The sequence below is a fragment of the Amblyomma americanum genome, chromosome 1 (assembly GCF_052857255.1).
Source record: "Amblyomma americanum isolate KBUSLIRL-KWMA chromosome 1, ASM5285725v1, whole genome shotgun sequence".
NCBI lineage: Eukaryota > Metazoa > Arthropoda > Arachnida > Ixodida > Ixodidae > Amblyomma > Amblyomma americanum.
In genome coordinates this window covers 424,357,367-424,373,989 of record NC_135497.1, presented here as the reverse complement: position 1 = coordinate 424,373,989, position 16,623 = coordinate 424,357,367, and the positions used below count along the sequence as shown (strand labels likewise).

General features: G+C 45.0%; 1 protein-coding gene across 1 annotated transcript; it reads right to left on the bottom strand.

The window, feature by feature from the left end:
* Nucleotides 1–352: 352 nt before the first annotated feature.
* LOC144103635 (uncharacterized) lies at nt 353–10,339 on the bottom strand. The gene is made up of 3 exons (XM_077636303.1): nt 9,918–10,339; nt 7,642–7,857; nt 353–468 (listed from the first exon to the last, which is right to left on the bottom strand). Exons 1-3 carry the CDS (start codon nt 10,314–10,316, stop codon nt 394–396), a joined length of 690 nt encoding a protein of 229 aa, XP_077492429.1. The 5' UTR covers nt 10,317–10,339; the 3' UTR covers nt 353–393.
* Between the last annotated feature and the right edge of the window lie 6,284 nt (nt 10,340–16,623).

Sequence of the window (16,623 nt, the reverse complement as noted above, 5' to 3'; positions counted from 1 at the left end):
AACAGGCTCTCGGCAAATGGTAGGAATATTTTAACGTGGGGTATTTTACACTCAAAAACCAGTGGTGACGTTCTGTAGACATGTTGGTGTAGGTGTAGTTTTATTTTCAAGCAAGAAACTTTTTGAGAACTTATTTATCGGCCTGTTGGGATCAGAGCCCTTAAAGGTACTTTAAGTTTCTGTTACCGTAAAGAGTGTGCTCCAAAATTGTGTAGTTTAAATATGTTGACGCCATTCTATTAATACACGCTTGCTATTTCTACACAAAATACAGTTAGGTGTTTGAATAGTAGTGCAGAAGCTGGTCATGTCTGATCACATCGATTTTATTCTCTTACGTTCCTTTGAAAAACCACTTTTTTATAATATAAAAAATTAATTTACTAAAACGCCCTAAGTATCGCCGTCACCCAAGGCGCCAGTCCAGGGCATCCCGGGAACGCTCTGGGCAACCAGGCTATCGACCTCCTGCGAAGTACACATAAAAGAAAGAAGAGTGCATGTCAAATCAACGACTCTGCTTACACAGGTTGCAACTGCCAGACAACGCCTGCTCATGTTCAGCAGGTTGCCGGAGTACAGTCGCAAGTACAGAAGATCAGCACAATGATGTCGCCGGAGCGGTGAAAACCGCATCGCGCGCCTGAACCGGAGATGCGCTTTGCGAACAGACCTGGCACTTTTGTTATGGGTGTGTTCGTAACTGCAGCGCCAAGCGTTGCTATTTGTCGCTACTGTGGCGCGTCACTGGTGCTAATTTTTTTTACTTGCGACTGTACCCACAATATTGGTGCCTGCATAGTTGCATGTAGTACATTCTTTGCCACTGTGGTTACTCTAAGAACATTAGGAAATCGCCTGCGGAAATAACAGTCTGGACTCTTGGAACGCCCGCCGTAGTCTATAAGCCATGCTCCTGAAGATTGCTAGTAGCGGGTCGCACTCTTCACCGCGGCGGCCACAGTGGCTGTGCTCCGCAGAGAATGCAATGATCTACATAAATTTCGGTTAGCAGCCAAGAATCATAAGCGGCTGGAAGCAAAGAGAACCATTTACGCAATAGTTCCGGGAAAAATTATCATGGTGTATGTGGGTTTAACGTCCCAAACCGACTCAGGCTATGAGGGACGCCGTAATGAAGGGCTCAGAAAGTTTCGACAGTACAGCAAAATTAGTCAATAGCATTGTTTAACATCATGAAGCGACACATGCGCTATGAGGGACACGACGGTGCAATTGTGCCTAAGCGTGCTCATTATCTGTAAGACATGCTTTTAAAGCGGTAAATTTAAAGCTCCCGTTCAGCTTAAGCAGGCAGCGTGTGCGTCGTGTTAAGGAACCCATGGCATTAGTGGATGTCCGCGATAATATTCACAGGAGAACTTTTAATGAATCAAAAGGCGGCACATGCCTCTGACGATGACACTTTCGAAAGTAGGTGATTTTTCGTAAAGAAAAGTACCCGTATATTTTAGTCTGGATTCGAACCCATAACCCATCCATCGACAAGAAGGCACCCTACCAACTACGCCACGAAGGCACGTTTGTACGACCTGGGCACAAACGCGATTTATGTGAATGTCATGTGACCTTTCACATGAAGTGACATCTCACGGGTGTATGCTGATAAATGTGTGTAATTAGGGTACCTTTAATTACAGAAGTAGTAATTAAGCGAGTAGCAAGCTTGTTAGCGTTTCATATCCTCTTTGCTTTATGTGCCATAGTGGCGCCTGCCTGCAGCGGCCACCGGAAAAACCTCGCTATCTGATGAACGCCGCCATAGAAAACGATGGCGCGCGAGAAGTATAAAGCTCTGTCACTGCGGAACCTGCGACCGTGTGGAACCCTGCTTTGTGTCCTTGTGATTGTCTTTTCAGCGCACTGAGTACTTAGCAGTGTGCGTGTCTAGAAGAAGGAACGTTGTGTGCTTGAATTGTGGAGGGTGTGGAGTTGTGATAACTGTGAGAAGTATGTGAATGCGAACAAAAAACAGTTATTGTGTGTGAATAAAAACCGCTGTAGGGAGCCTCCAACGCTCTCATTTCGTGCTCTTAGAGGCGGAGCGTAAGCCTCGGATCGCCCTGAATTTTTTTATTGCAATGCTTTAACCTGAAACAGCCGTTTACTGATCGATATTTCCCATTTCAATGTGTTTGCTTTACATGTGAAGTTTTTCTTCTCATTAAGATTGTGTTTGTAAAGCAAATGTGACCTCGGAAAAGGCACGAAACTATGCGATAAACAAATGCTAGCGTCTTGATGTTCAATCTATAAATACGGCGCCCCTGTGGACAACGTTTGAACGTTATGCCAGACCTGCCTTATAGTGTGCAATGCGCTGAGCTTGAACTTGACTATGCTTTGTTCACTGCGAACAAGGCACATGTTGTGGAACCGGAGGCCACATTCCTACATCACACAATCAATATAAAGAGAACAAAAGCAATGATTATTGAAAAGAAGGAGAATATTACAGTACGTATTTGTCTTCCACAGCTTTATTTTTATGCGCCGCGATCTCTCCTGAAGAGCGCACTTGCACTTTTTCTGGGCAATTTCACGAGCTGTTGTGAGTTTAGAAAACTCAAGCCAGAACCGTAAAAAGGAAACTGTGCTTGACACAGAGCATTTGGGGGCAAGGTAATGTCAAAGCACTACTAATATGAGACGCCAAAGTCTAATTTGTTGCCCTGCTTTGTACAGCGTGCTTTGTACCTCACGAAGTAAATGCTGCATCACCAGCAGCTCAGGCACTCTGTCTGGAAGGGAGAAATGATACATGCTAATTTTTGTCATATTGGCGTCGCTAACACGAAGGTGATCCTTGTATACTGAACATTCGGCTGCAGCCTCAGCGGTTTAAGGTGCCCTTCCCGAAGTAGTTTTTCTCTTAAAGCAGTCCAGCATAATGAGATTTAAAATACCTACCTTTCGTTCTTCTCACACAGCTCAGCAAGATGCCAACGTATACGAACATATTGACAAAAAGGTAAGTTTTTAATCGCTATCTGGGAAGAATTTTAATGGTTTGCGGTATGACTAGCGATAAGCGGTGTGGTATCATGAACTTAACGCTGTCATTTGCTGCACGCGGCGCAGGAAAGGGCGGGCTGAGGCGCGTGCGGCGCGAATATATTCCAGTTCCGAGTAAATTCTAATTCTCAGTTCATTGACTTTAACACCTCAATCTATGCAAATTCCGATTCTTCTCCGATTCCGAGTATTCTATTCTAATCTATAATACCACTTCCTAAGTGGTTATTTCAAGAACAGCCATCGGACGGACTTCTTAGACCCAGGTTGCCCTTTGAGAGCAAAGCAAGAAGGAGTGACTCGCCCAACCTTAAAGGTGCCATGTAAAGACGCACAAGATAATCGTGGTTTTACGCTGCAGGTTCTAGCCACGACGTTGAGTGCTTAAAAAAGTAGGACTATACGCGCGCATTTCAGCTATAAATTGCAATTAAAGTTATCGGCTGTAAAGGCGACTTTATACTCCGACGTAACGCTCGCGCACTCGCAGCACGGCGACGTCACGTCGGCCAAAGCGAGACCCTGTATACTCCAACTGCACTTGCCCGCCGACCCGTTCGGCGGCTTCGGCGCACTGTGAACGCACTGGCGGAGACTTGGAGGATGTGTCTATTTCGCGCCGAGTGCGCAAGCCGCCACCGGCCCGGACCTGCCGGGCAGACCGGTTGCGCGTCTCGTCGAGGCGGCGCTGCTTCGCAATTCTACGAGAGATGGCGCATCGAACACTCTGCACATCATCTGCGCATGCGCTGCTCCTAGCGCAGCCACTGCGCCGCGTCCGTTGGACTGTAGGAGGGCTGAATTCGCGCCTGGCGTGGCGTCGCCAGTCTGACGGGACTGACCACCATCGCCGCTCGCCCGCGTGCCGAAGAAGTCGAAGTATAAACGCGGGTTTAGCCCCTCTCCCTGGCAATGACCGACATATTGAAGCACCTTGAGGGGCGTCATAAACTGACAGCGCCATTGCCTGCTGCAAAACTGCCGTGCACACGGGCGGCGCGGTGGCCGACCGTGACACATTGATGTGAAGGAGCCGAGATCTAACAGAAGCCAGACAGAACAGAGGCATTTGTTGCCTTCGTCCCCATGCCGTGACTACGCCCTTCACGCTTCCGGACCCAGAGCTCAAACAACGAACAGCCATATCTCCTACGCTGACTACACGCCGTGCGCAGCTCAGTCGGTCAGTCCTCAGTCGCGAGCAAGCACGTGACCGTCGGTTTATTTCGTGATAGAACGCCAGCGCGCTAGTGCATACCGACTATCACATGGTTAAGGAGAACTTTTAAAAATTGGCTTACAAATTACACGCTGCACGAAATGAGCTCATATTTTCCCACTTGCTCTAAGATGCATAGCAAACAAAATGCAATAAACAGCTTGGGTCTGAAAAATTATGTTATGACCCTTTTATTGCGGCCCAGATTTCATGAAACTATAATTTGCACGTAGGCCTGCTGTTGGTTGAGACATTTTCTTTTTAGTAATTTTCATTTTTGCTGAGTCAGTCCTGATTCGGCGTATCCCTCCTCTCCCCTACAAGTGTCGATGAGGGAGGGGAGATGGGCACAATGAGATGGAGACGGTTGACAGATAGAAGGTGGAGAGGCAAATCTCCCTGAACACCTCCTAGCAGATGGAGGCTTCACAAACACGCTGACGCCGCCGGACAATTTTTGCCTTCATGAACCTACTAAGCAATCGCATAAAAAGCGATTGAAGGTATAGATTCTTGGAAAATTGTCTTTTTGTAACCGAAACGGCCTCTAACTTTACGTTCTTCCCGCAGAGGCCGGGTGTTTAAACGCTGAACGGTTTATAACAGACGTTCGCTGAGGTTCGGAGACGACGCTGTGTTTAGCACGTTGAGATCACCTGGAAGCTAAATTCTGAGCTAAAACCCAAGTTGTTACCGGTACGAAGAGTTACACTAAATACGCGAATTTTTCCTTGAAGCTGCATGAGCTGCTAGAATTAGTGGCGCTAGCTAGCAGTTATCCCAAATTCCTGATAACGAGTGCTGATTACGTGGAAACGAGTACTGGTGTGAGGGCTTACTTTCGAGGACGCGATGATTCGCTCGAGGTCACTAGTGTTATTGGACCAAAAAGTAAACCAACAAGCTGTTGAGAGATCATGCTTGGGTCCTCAAGGCGAGACCAAAAAAACAGCGCAGGAGGGTTTGGAACGGACACTGGTTGAAGGGGGCCATACGCAATGAAAAAGATTTTCCGCTTAGCTATTACTTACTAATTTCTTACAGAACTTGTGGGAGCTTCTCTCAGACGCCTTTTTTCGCAGAATTTTTACTAATCCTAATGGGTAAGTGTTTTCCTCAAGGCTGTATTCTTAGCCCTTTCCAATTTATTATCTTTTTTTATGATGTAGTTTATTTCGTCGCTTATTATGATGTCGGTTATTTCACTATGCGGAAGCTACGATTATCATTTTCTGTGCAAAACACTTCCTTGATGTCATTAAAGACCTCGAAAGCACTTGATTAAAAGTTATGCACTGGATTGCGCACAATCTTATCTCTGAAACTCGGGTGATATGCTTCTATAACTCATCAAAGGAACTGACGATTGACCGTTCTATACATTTAACATGCCTCTGAGTGTGTCTCCTGCACTTAAGTGCTACTGGTTTCTGCCTCCCGAGTAAAATATCTTGGCTTGCTCTTAGATTGGAAATTAACTAGGAATTCTCATCTTAAACATGTCTGTCTGAAATTACATGTTGCTCAATGTTATCTGCTATATGCCATTTTCTCTTAGAAAAACAGTCATACACGCCTTGGGTTACAGTGTGTTTGAAGATATGGTATAACAGTTTACGAGCACTGCGCACTTCGGTGGCAAAAAAGACTTGACTACATTTTGCGCTCACACCGAGATAGCTATGTTTATAATCTGCAGCTTTTAAAGCAATTTGAAGTTTTTATTTTTTTAAGACTTTTAAACTTCAATTCTCTCCGACTTGAAAAAGTTGTGCTAAAACATTTTTGGTCAAGTGTGTATGAAGTGGAGTATAGTCTGAGTACATGCCTCAGGCCGAAAGATAGACATATCGTTCCCCGCTGTTCCACTCGTTATTGTAAAAGAACTCGTGTTGTTTACATGTCGTCATTCCCAAATGCGTTTCCATCAAATTCATCCTGTCTAAATACAAGTTATAAACTAAAGAATCTATTTTGTTCATATGGTATCACCTGACCTTTGAATTGTGTTTTGGAAACTTCTATTATGCAGCAATTCCTCGCCTCTCTCGTCTCATCGGCCCTTTCAAGGTCACTTTTTCATGTGCTTTTAATTAGCTGTCTGTCTGTCTGTTGCCAGGAAGTAAGAAAAGGAAAATGCATAGGCCTGCTCATTGGCTCAAGCCGAGCCACAATCGCTACCACGTGCAGTTAGTAGGAGAGTTGAAAGATGGGATAGAAAGACAGGATAGTAAAGACGCGCTAAAGACAAGGCCGATCCCGGAATTAGTGCAATACCGGGCCAATCGGTGGCGGAAGTGAAGCAGCCTTGAAACTTTCCGCCACATTTCCAAAAATAAGTCCAATTGAACCCGAAACAGATACTCTACTATTTAATTAGCTGTAAGTTTTGACATGCTGTTGGTGTCCAGGGGGTTATATCATACGGGTCGCTTTCGAATTAGACATCAACATTACCGAGTTATATTTTGGCATTTGTGACCTTTTTTGCTTTCTTAATTTACTATTTATCCTTCTTTAAGTGTATAAAGCACTGGTCGCAACGTTTCGCTGTCTGCCAGGCGCTGCCGTTCAAGTCTAATGAGGCTTTGGGAGGCCTGAACTTGTAAACTGTTTCTCTTAGTGCAAAATAAACCGACTGATTGATTGATTGATTGATTGATTGATTGATTGATTGATTGATTGATTGATTGATTGATTGATTGATTGATTGGCTGACAGACTGGTTGATTGATTAATTGATTAATTGATTAATTGATTAATTGGTTGATTGATTGATTGAATAAATGATTGATTGATTGACTGAAGAAAGCCTAAGGAAAATTGGTTAAAACCCCGCGACTGCTAAACAGAAGTGCGGTAAATCACAGAGGAGGAAAATAACTGGAACTCTTACCAGTAAGTATGCAGGGAACCAGAATAGGGTGTTCAATAAGTTTAAACGTAGAGTCTAAAAGGGAGGGGGTACCAAGTGAATAAATTCAATCGGAAAGGTGTTGAACTTGAACAATCATCGAATTGGGAAGGAACAGAACCAGGAAGAGATCACTTAATGATAAATACAAAAATGTGCCCCATCGTCTGGAAATGGTAGCGATCCGCACCCTAAGGCTAAGGGATAAGTGTTCAAAAGAAACAAAAAGATGCTCAGTCCGTTAAAACCATCCCGTATCAATTGGGATGCTCTTAAGAACACGCACTCAATGTGCGGTGCCTTCGTGAAAACGGAATCACGCAAGAGCTACTCCGTGTGTTCCCTATTGGTTGTGCACGCTGCAAAGAGCCGCACATTGTCGGGTTGCTCTCTGCTATTATTCCTGCGAGTGTGTGTTCAAACAATGAGCAGCAGTATGTACTAACATGAGCGCACGAGACGCTAAACTCACAGAGCCGCACGTGAGAAGCAGGAGCATCAGCACAGCCGCGATCCCCTGGCGGAGCTGCGCGTGCTGCGTCCCAGCATCCTCAATGCCGGTGCACCTCCAGCTTGGAGGTGCACGTTGTCGTCGCCTGAGCCAATGGTGCTTGCTGCGGAACCACCACGCAGCAGGGGGAGATCCGTGCGGCGCAGTGCAGACGCTGAGTCGAACCTGGGCCGATGGCTGCACGAGACACGTTACGATACCACGTTACTGTAACACTGAGCAGACGCAAGCAACGCCCGTGCAGCTGACACCCACTTCCGAAAAGCGGAACTTTCGCTACGCGGCGAAGATAAGGATCCGGCAGCCGTCTTTTTCTCATTTATCAGAAATGGGCTGGTCGAAGACATGCAATATTGCAGGAATAAAAGTACACATTTAACAACAATCAGCAAATAGTGCACCTTTCTCTTGAGTACGCTAGCTGAAACAATTTCTTACGTAATCTTTCAGTGGAAAGTGAAGGAAATTGCAATGCGCCGATAAGGGCAAGTCCATAGCAAAAGCGGAGCTAAGCTTAAATGGCAAATTGTCAAGTGGATTATGCTATACAACGCAAAAAAAATGGTCTGGTATATTCCGCTTCGCAGAATAGTAGTAAACCTGCTTTCACTGCCATTGCTGAACGGCTACTCTATTCGTGATACCTAAACTGTCATTAAGCGCTTTACACAATTCTCCCCTTTTTTTCACTAAAAGCTCACAATATGTCTGTTGTCATTATCGTGGTTATCGATTTTTTTCCCTGACACATACTTTGGTATTGTGGTCAACGTGCTCCGTTCGCAATGTTGCGAACTCTCACTAAGAAATATCACTGATTATTTGAAAATTTCTGGAAAGAAGAAATAAAATGTGGCAATATATCTTGTATACAGTTGGTGCACCACATAAGCTACATTTTTCAATACAAAATCAAAATAACAGCTTAATTAGTGTCATGCAGGATGACGCCATCAGGGATTTTATTGGGCCATCTCTCCTTAGTTCTTCGGTTGCATGTGGACGCGCTTGCTGTGGTTTATTCAATGAGCACATCCTGCCAGTTCTTTAGCAGCATCACGCGACCATCGACCTTCCGGCTTGTCAGTGCCTTATCAGGGCGCAGAGCTGCGAAAAGAGCGAAAATAGGTGCATCTGAAACACATGCGCCTATTCTCGTTTGTTTCGCCTCTATACGCCGAGATAAGGCGCCAACAAGGCGGCACATCGATGGTCGCGCGATACTTCTAAAAAATTGGCCGGGTGTATACGCTACGGCTTTTCGCCGAGTTTTTCAATCTGTCCGACACTTGCTTGGCTCTGGGAGTCGACGCTTCGTTCCTTTAAGCTGATGCCAGTATGTAACAATATTTGTAAAGAAGCAAGGTCCTCGGCCTTCATGCAATGCATGACAGCGCATGAAAACCAGCCATGGGCCTTTTTTATAGGCACTGACAGGCACGCAGGTTGTATCTCGCTGTCAAGAAATCGTTCGAATGTGCACAGCTCGCACTACTGTGCAAGTTCCTTGTTTTCAGGCCCTTTTCCTCCGCACTTTTGAAGAAGTACGGGATCCTTGAATTTAAGCTTGAATAACCGCTAATTTATTCATACCGTCACGCACTCGTTGAACCAGCGCGCATCAGTGATTTTGGTTCTGGACAGAGAAGGCACCCCTGCTGAAGCCAGTCTAAGTGTGAATGAGGGAGAGGCTGCTCGGTTTGCATGGCGAAATGCCTGCCATACCTTGTGTGTGTTGAACCGCGCAGCGGCAGCTTCATATCCAATCCTTGACTGCGGAAAGGCATCTCAATAGAGCGTGGATTGTTACTTTGTTGTAAATAACGTACATGCGAGCACCTTTGCAAATTTTTATTCGAGGCGCATTTAATATGCTGCATACGTCTCAAGCGAATCCTATTACTATTAATTATCCAAGCTGCAGAAAAGCTGCCTCAACTCAAGCTTCAGTTCAAGCCGTCAGCGATGGCCCCATTGGCTTCAGGTATGTAGCAAGCAATAGCAATCCAAATACGGCCTGCTTCTTTTTTGCGAAACTTAGCATAGTGAAAAATCTGACAACAAATGAGAGTAGGTGCCGCTGCGCAGTTAAGAGGGCATTGTGTTCGTTGGGTCTGTACCTGCTAACAGCTTCAACTTGGTAGGCGCGCACTGAGAAAAAGAAGTTTAGGACCATGCTTAAAAATCAAAACAGCTCTTGAATTTTTTTGAACTTCGTGTCGGTCGGCAAAACTCACTCGAGAAGCTTTCGGCGTCAGATCGCCTTGGTGGTAGCTGGAAATACGCCTTAAAGCTTTGCCAAGTGGGGTGCACGTCCCGCGCATGCAGACGTGGTGGCTGGAAACCTGGAGGGCGGTGGAGGCAGGCGTCGTCAGCGCCTTGTTCTCCGTGTTTGCTGTCATATCGCCTGACCAAGGTGACGAAGCGATGGGCGAGCACGACGACCGGCGTCCTTCCAAGGTTACGATCCGCAAAGATTTCAGCATTGGCGCTGTTGCCGCGGGAGCTCCCCATTTCCTGTCAACACACGCCAAGCCACGCACGTTGCAGTCGGGAGCCACGGCAGTGCCTCTGCTGTAGCGGGCAGAGGGCCAGTCAGGATGGATATGAGAGAAACGCAGGGTATGGCCGCTCATCGTAAAAGGAGGGCTGAGCACCTTGCGCGTGTCGGAACGAAAACCACGAGACTATTTGTTTTCTTTCTCCTCTTCGTTCCTCGCGTGGAAGGATCAATGCTCTCTGGACTTGGACAGGCACAGCACACTCAGCGTTCCCCGTCATACGCCAAACGAAACAGTATTATAGTTAGGAATTCATATCACCTTAGCGGAAAGGACGGACGCTCACCTTACCGCAGAATATGAAAGTCGATCAGGCACTGAAACTGCTGTTTTCTCCTAGAAAAAGCAGGAATGCAATATGATTCCAATATACACGTGCCCGAACACTTAATAGTCCGTCCGGTGCCCAAGAACACGTATCCAGACTACGATAAGGAGAGAAGAACAAAAACTTCACGAAAGATTTTCGGTTCACAAAGACACGGCGCACGTGGACGCGGCAGAACATACGGACAGAGGCGCCTTTTCCCGGGCAGTAGTCGATCACCAAGGTTCTCTTCTTGCATCGGCGATGATTGATACCACAGAATTCCTGGGGGAGATCGAAGAAGCTGCCATAGTTTTAGCTATTACCTCCATTACTGCCAGAAACTAAATCAGCGACTCTAAAACCGCAATTCGAAATTTTGCCAAAGGAAGAGCCCACTGTTCAGTCATCAGAATATTGCACAAATCTCCAATACACATCAGATGAATTTAACCTGGGACACGTCGCATTCGGACCATGCTGGAAACGAGGCGGCGCACCAATTCTGCCGGGGATTCTTTCTTAACCGGAAGGTGCGCTAACCCGAGCTGAGGTACGCCAAGGAGCGTGTGACATCACACAAAGAAATTACACCCCAATTCAAGAGGGCGAAGCTGATCTTCCAAGAACCCCTTAGATCTTTAGTTAAAACACTACTCAGTTGGCGGCAGTTCCAAACAGACCCTCTCTTTAATCCGTACATGTACTCCAAATGGTTCTCAGAACAATTCAGCCCCGTCTGTTCTCTCTGCGGGCACCAAAGGCAGACGCACCACATGTATTTTACTCATGTAACCAAGATAAGCTGCCAAAGAGCCGGTGCTCTGTACCCAATCGCAGTGGAAGGCCACACTGCTTGGCTCGGACCAGAAGGTTCAACTCTGAGTCACGGAGTTGGCCGAAGAGGTCGCCGAACGACATCGTTGGCCGAATACTTCGTGTCCTGCCTAGAAGAGGAGCCAACCGCGAAGAGGGCAACACCACCCTAATCCGCGCTTAAACCCTCTTATTCAGTAAAGTTTACCTCCTGCTCCTCCGAGACAGAAAATATTCCGTCGAGAAAAAGTCAGACTACATAGACTATAGATAACAAATACTTCTCGATTTTCCCAAGTGTACGCGTCCATTTTATTATTTGGGCACGGATGTCAACACTTCAAGCATGTACCGCAAAATAATTGGTGAAATGGCCTCGAAACTACCACAAGCGACAAGAAAGGATTGCTGAATGAGCACCTGTTTTCCTTTGGCGCCTATTACCTTTTGCTTTCTTATAAAAGAAAGCAATATTGTGATTTATTGAGAGATTCCACCATAACAATCTTTACTTCAGCTGAGTTTATTACCTTAAAGTTCCCTGTTGGAGGCATTACATAAGGAGTGGGTTTTTATACGATGTAAAACATCTCGTAACAAGTAGTCATTGAACAAAATGGTCCTTTAAAAACGGTAAAAACGAAGGTGGGAACGTGATAGCAGCGATGTCTGGGGGAAGGCCGTAAAGTTTGAGGCGTTTCGGAAGAAAAAGTAAGCAGTGAGTGTAGTGGTTCCAGCTCGTGAGCGCGCAACTTAAAACTGGTTGCTGGTGCGGTGGGATATGCGGGAATCTGCTGTGATGTATGGTGCTTGATTAAGGGAAGAAAAGAAAGACTTCCTGCGTTTATATTTTCTGGTTATCAGTCGTTCTTCTGTAGTCGACAGGATAACCGAGAGGGAGGTGTACCGCTTTTGCTCAAAGATGATATTGTTGCTGAACCAGTCGACGATTTCACTGGTATAACTTCTGATTATCAGGTTTTAACACTACAAAACCGTACAAACTTGTTCTCTGTTGTGTACAGGCCACCATCAGGCGATCCCACCTGTTTTCTTGTTTTCGTTGAAAAGCTTTTCAGTTACGCAACAGAAAAAAAATGAATCTAGATTTAGGATAGGAGGTGACGTCAATATAAACATGCTGTCATCTTCTCCGCTGAAAAAGGATTTCCAGACTCTAATTACAACATGCAGTTTTTCAAATACAATCTCTACAGCAACACGCATGACTGTTGACGGCGCCTCCTTATTAGAAGTGTTCATATCAAACATAAATATTGATTCATGAGAGGCCGACGTTCTGTACACTGATATCAGTTACAATCTAGGCATCATTTTACTAGTGAGTAAAATAAATCATGTGACTAAGAAAAGTAAGGAACTAAGAAACTAACGAAGAAACTAAGGAACGACGCAAATACGAAACAAAAACGGGCATTATATTTCGAAATAAAGTCAGTCTATTTCCACAGAAGTGAACAAAGGAAGAGACATGAACTCGTGTGTAAAAGAACTGAAGGCACATATTTTTTGCAATGTGTGCAATGGTGTCGCGAGCCGGACGACAATGGAATGAACAACTCATATAAATTTTTGCAGAGGTGAAATATAAGTCATTGATCTATCAAACGAAAAATCTCGAGAGCTTGACCATGCACTCTAACGGTGTTCACGTACTGGTGGTTCTTTCCCTTGCATCACAAGTGAATTGGCATAATTTGATGACCTGCAAAATTTCAGTTATGAAAAGAATCACTCCTTGTTAACAATCAAATATTACACCAAGAATCAACTTACTTCTGGATAGTGTACAATGCTTAAGCTCAAAGCAGCTTTAATCAGTGCCTGTTAAAACGTTCTCTGAAACAATGATGATCTTGCCTCCGGTAGGCCCTCTGCTACCTACAGCCCACAGAAGTACCAGGGCAGTGATGGGCACATGTCACAGGGTAAGTTGTTCCGATTTTCCATTCAATAGCAGTCACACCATTGCTTCTAACCAGAGCTCCACAGGACCTATGTGGCATTATAGTGTGCACTCAGTGGTTGTCTTCTGCACCCTTATCTAATAAAAGTAATAACGTCCGAAAGCAATGCTTTCATAAATTCCTGATCCAGCGAAGTAACCATTCAGGGTATGCGCACGCCATTTTTTGTTGTTAGTGCACGCGGATGCATCACTGACTTGCAACTTCAAACCGTCAACTGATTCGAACAAACCCATCTCTTATTGCAACACTTCGTGCGTTCTGTCCAAGGGTAATATTGAATTAAATCAAGAAACACCGCAAGAGAGTAGGATGAGAGGAAAGGAGATATTCAGTCTGGGCAACATGAAGCTTTTAAGAAATGTCAGCGTTCGTCTTAGTCAAATAAGCGGGACATAAATTAAATAGTGTAGAAAATTAGGTAAAGTATACATAATTCCGGAATAGCGCTTCTAAGCTCCTAATATGAGTACTTCCATGTGTCTAGTAAAGAGATGCCCCAGAGAGAATTGAGCGAAACAAAATATGCATGCTATGGTTAACTCACTGAATTTTAGTATCGAATTTATAAAATTATGATTATTATGCGTTCTTATGTGCTCAAGGGCTCCAATAAATAAGGGGAAAGACATATTTTCGGGGCGAATTCCTTTTCCTGCATACAAGCTTACTCTTCGAGAGCTCTCCAGTCGAAAAAATGAAGCACTTGGACGTGGTGAGCAGACAGCTTGAATGATGCAATTTTAATGGAAGGGACTTTAGGTGGTCCTGCTACAAACCCCGAAGGAGAGGAAAGAGCTGCTGCTTTGCGTTCGATGAGAAAATGTCATCGAATTCAGTCTGGACAGAAGGTGAGTTGCTAGACATTTGGCGAACATCTGTGAAATTAATGTTTAAGGGGTCAAGGAGGGACTGCACCAACCACACCTGCGGAGTATGCAAACGGGACCAGGCGGCACTAAAAAAGACTGCAGGTTGACTGAAAAATATTATACAGGAGGCGTGAAGAGGTGAATCGCACAATTTTAAAAATGTTTTAACTGTTAAAAGGCGAAACCTAGCTTATAAAGATGGGACTCGTGCCTCAAGGTGCAGAGCAGCATTGGCGACATATTCTGGAAGCCCCACACAAATACGCAACTCCTCAAGCTCCAAGAGAAAAAGAGAGCGAAGTTTACACGCAGGAGGTCCTCAGAATAAAACACAGCCGAATAACAAAATCGGGCTGACGCATATTTTACAAATCAGTAGAAGTGTGTCCCTACTTATTCCTCACCTAGCCGTGCAAAGCCTGCGCAGGGTACCAACGGCCCGAACTCCTTTTGCAGAAACTTGCTCAATGTGCGGCCGCGAGGATGGAGTAGTGTCGTATATTGCTTCGACACACTTCGACACCTGAACTTGAGGAATTATGTTATTTCTATAGACCAGGCAGATATTTACAGGATTAGAAACCGGAAGTAATAACAATGCGCATTTGTTCACATTGAGGGACAGATGAATTTTTCCTAGGCAGCTGTCAAGAACATTGAGATAATTTGGCAAGGTTTAATCAAGAGCATGAATATCACATTCTGATGCAAGAATGCAATATCGTCGGCATACACATATCTTTTCACATTTTGAAAGCGTGGTATGGATTTTTAAAAAATGTTAAAAACAACAGGGGAGAGAACTGACCCTTGCGGACAAATCTTGTCTGTTGAAACCTCCTAGAGGAAACACCATTTTGGCAGCAATATAATTCTCTGTTTTCCAAAACAGCACAAATATCGGCTACAATATAGTTTTTGAAATTGAGTTCCTGTAATATGAGCAAGAGAGTCGGTTGCTCAACGCTGTCTTAGCCTTTTTATGACATCCAAGGTGACAAGCGCTGCACGCTGTTTTCGGTTCCGAGCTAATTTAAAACGACTCTCGAGGTCAGTATGAGCACACCAAATTGAAAAGCCCGGCCTGAAACCAATTTGACAGAAATTCAAAAAAGCATTTTTTTTTAAATAAAAGGCATGATACGGCGGAGAAGGACCCTTTCCACCAATTTCACTAAATTCGACGTTAACGAAATGGGCGTATGTTTCAGACAAAGTTGTCACAAACGTGATCAAATAGTCTAGAACCAAAGCTGTCTGTTTTAAACCCGCCGTCAGATGGAGCGACTTCAAGTCGACTAGTAAAACCTGAGAACGGCTACTCGACATGAATGAGTCAAGGGCTCGAGTGTCACGCACACCTGATGGGAAATGTGCATTAGCTACCGTAAAGGGCTGTTGACCTGAGACACAAAGGTCAACCGCAATGATTTCACATTCATTTTCCGCATATTGGAAAGAAATGCATGCCCTGTGACAAAACTTTGTACAGATTAGCACTTACAACCATCACCCTCGTGATGATCGGTCAAGCCAGAACTTACGGTAATTCTTAAGATGATAATTGAAATCCGTATTTAGCCATGTTTCTTGCAATGCGGTTATATCTCGTAGAAGCTCATTACATAGGAAATATAAATCTGTTGAAGCTGAGAATATATAACGAGAATTCCACTGGAGAATATATACTCAAGAACCCTATCTTGGCGGGAGTGCTGAAGCCGCGACTACCTTTTCTAGAATCCTGGCCTTGGGATTTTCACTAGAATTATTTTTCTTTGGATTCCACGGGGGGCAAGATGCACCTGCAATATTCAAAGGAGACCCACTTCGTTTCTGGGCGCGGATATCCGACTCTATCCGAACGCTGCTTGGAAGAGAGACCTCAGAAGTTTTTTTTTTTTTTGCTCATATTGATTTTGGTCCTGTGGGGCGCAATTGATGACAACAGAAGGAGGAGCAGCCTCGAAAGCCGAAGAAGGCAAGAGCGGAGCAGTGGGCACCTGCAGCAGAATGGTAATCTGGGTCGCTATGACCTGCGTAATACACGTATATACGGTTTCCATAATGCGATCCATTGCATTTGCCACAGCTTTCTCAACTGTCGCTGTGACAGCGTGAGACCAACTGACATACATTATGGATGGGCTTATGGCGCCCACACTAGAGTAGCCTGAGGCTTTCTCCTTCACTGTGGCGAAAGCTTCTCTCAGCATGCGTCTGCGTTTGTCCAAAAGCTCGAGCACCTGAACTTCTTGTGCTCGCGCAGGATAGTCAGGCGAATCAGCAGAGTGAGCACCACTACACACACATTTCTCCTGCTGTTCGGGACATTCCTCTCTACCATGTCCTTCCCCACATGCAGAGCAACGTAAGCCCGATCAGAAGGCTTTGCTGCT

Excerpts from the sequence above, each read along its gene's own strand:
- LOC144103635 (XM_077636303.1), bottom strand. The coding sequence starts at position 10,316 with ATGAGCGGCCATACCCTGCGTTTCTCTCATATCCATCCTGACTGGCCC. Across the intron at positions 7,858-9,917 it reads TGACGCCGAAAGCTTCTCGA|CCATCGGCCCAGGTTCGACT; the intron begins GTGAGTTTTGCC and ends TGTCTCGTGCAG. Across the intron at positions 469-7,641 it reads TGCTTCTCACGTGCGGCTCT|GAGGTCGATAGCCTGGTTGC; the intron begins GTGAGTTTAGCG and ends TGTACTTCGCAG.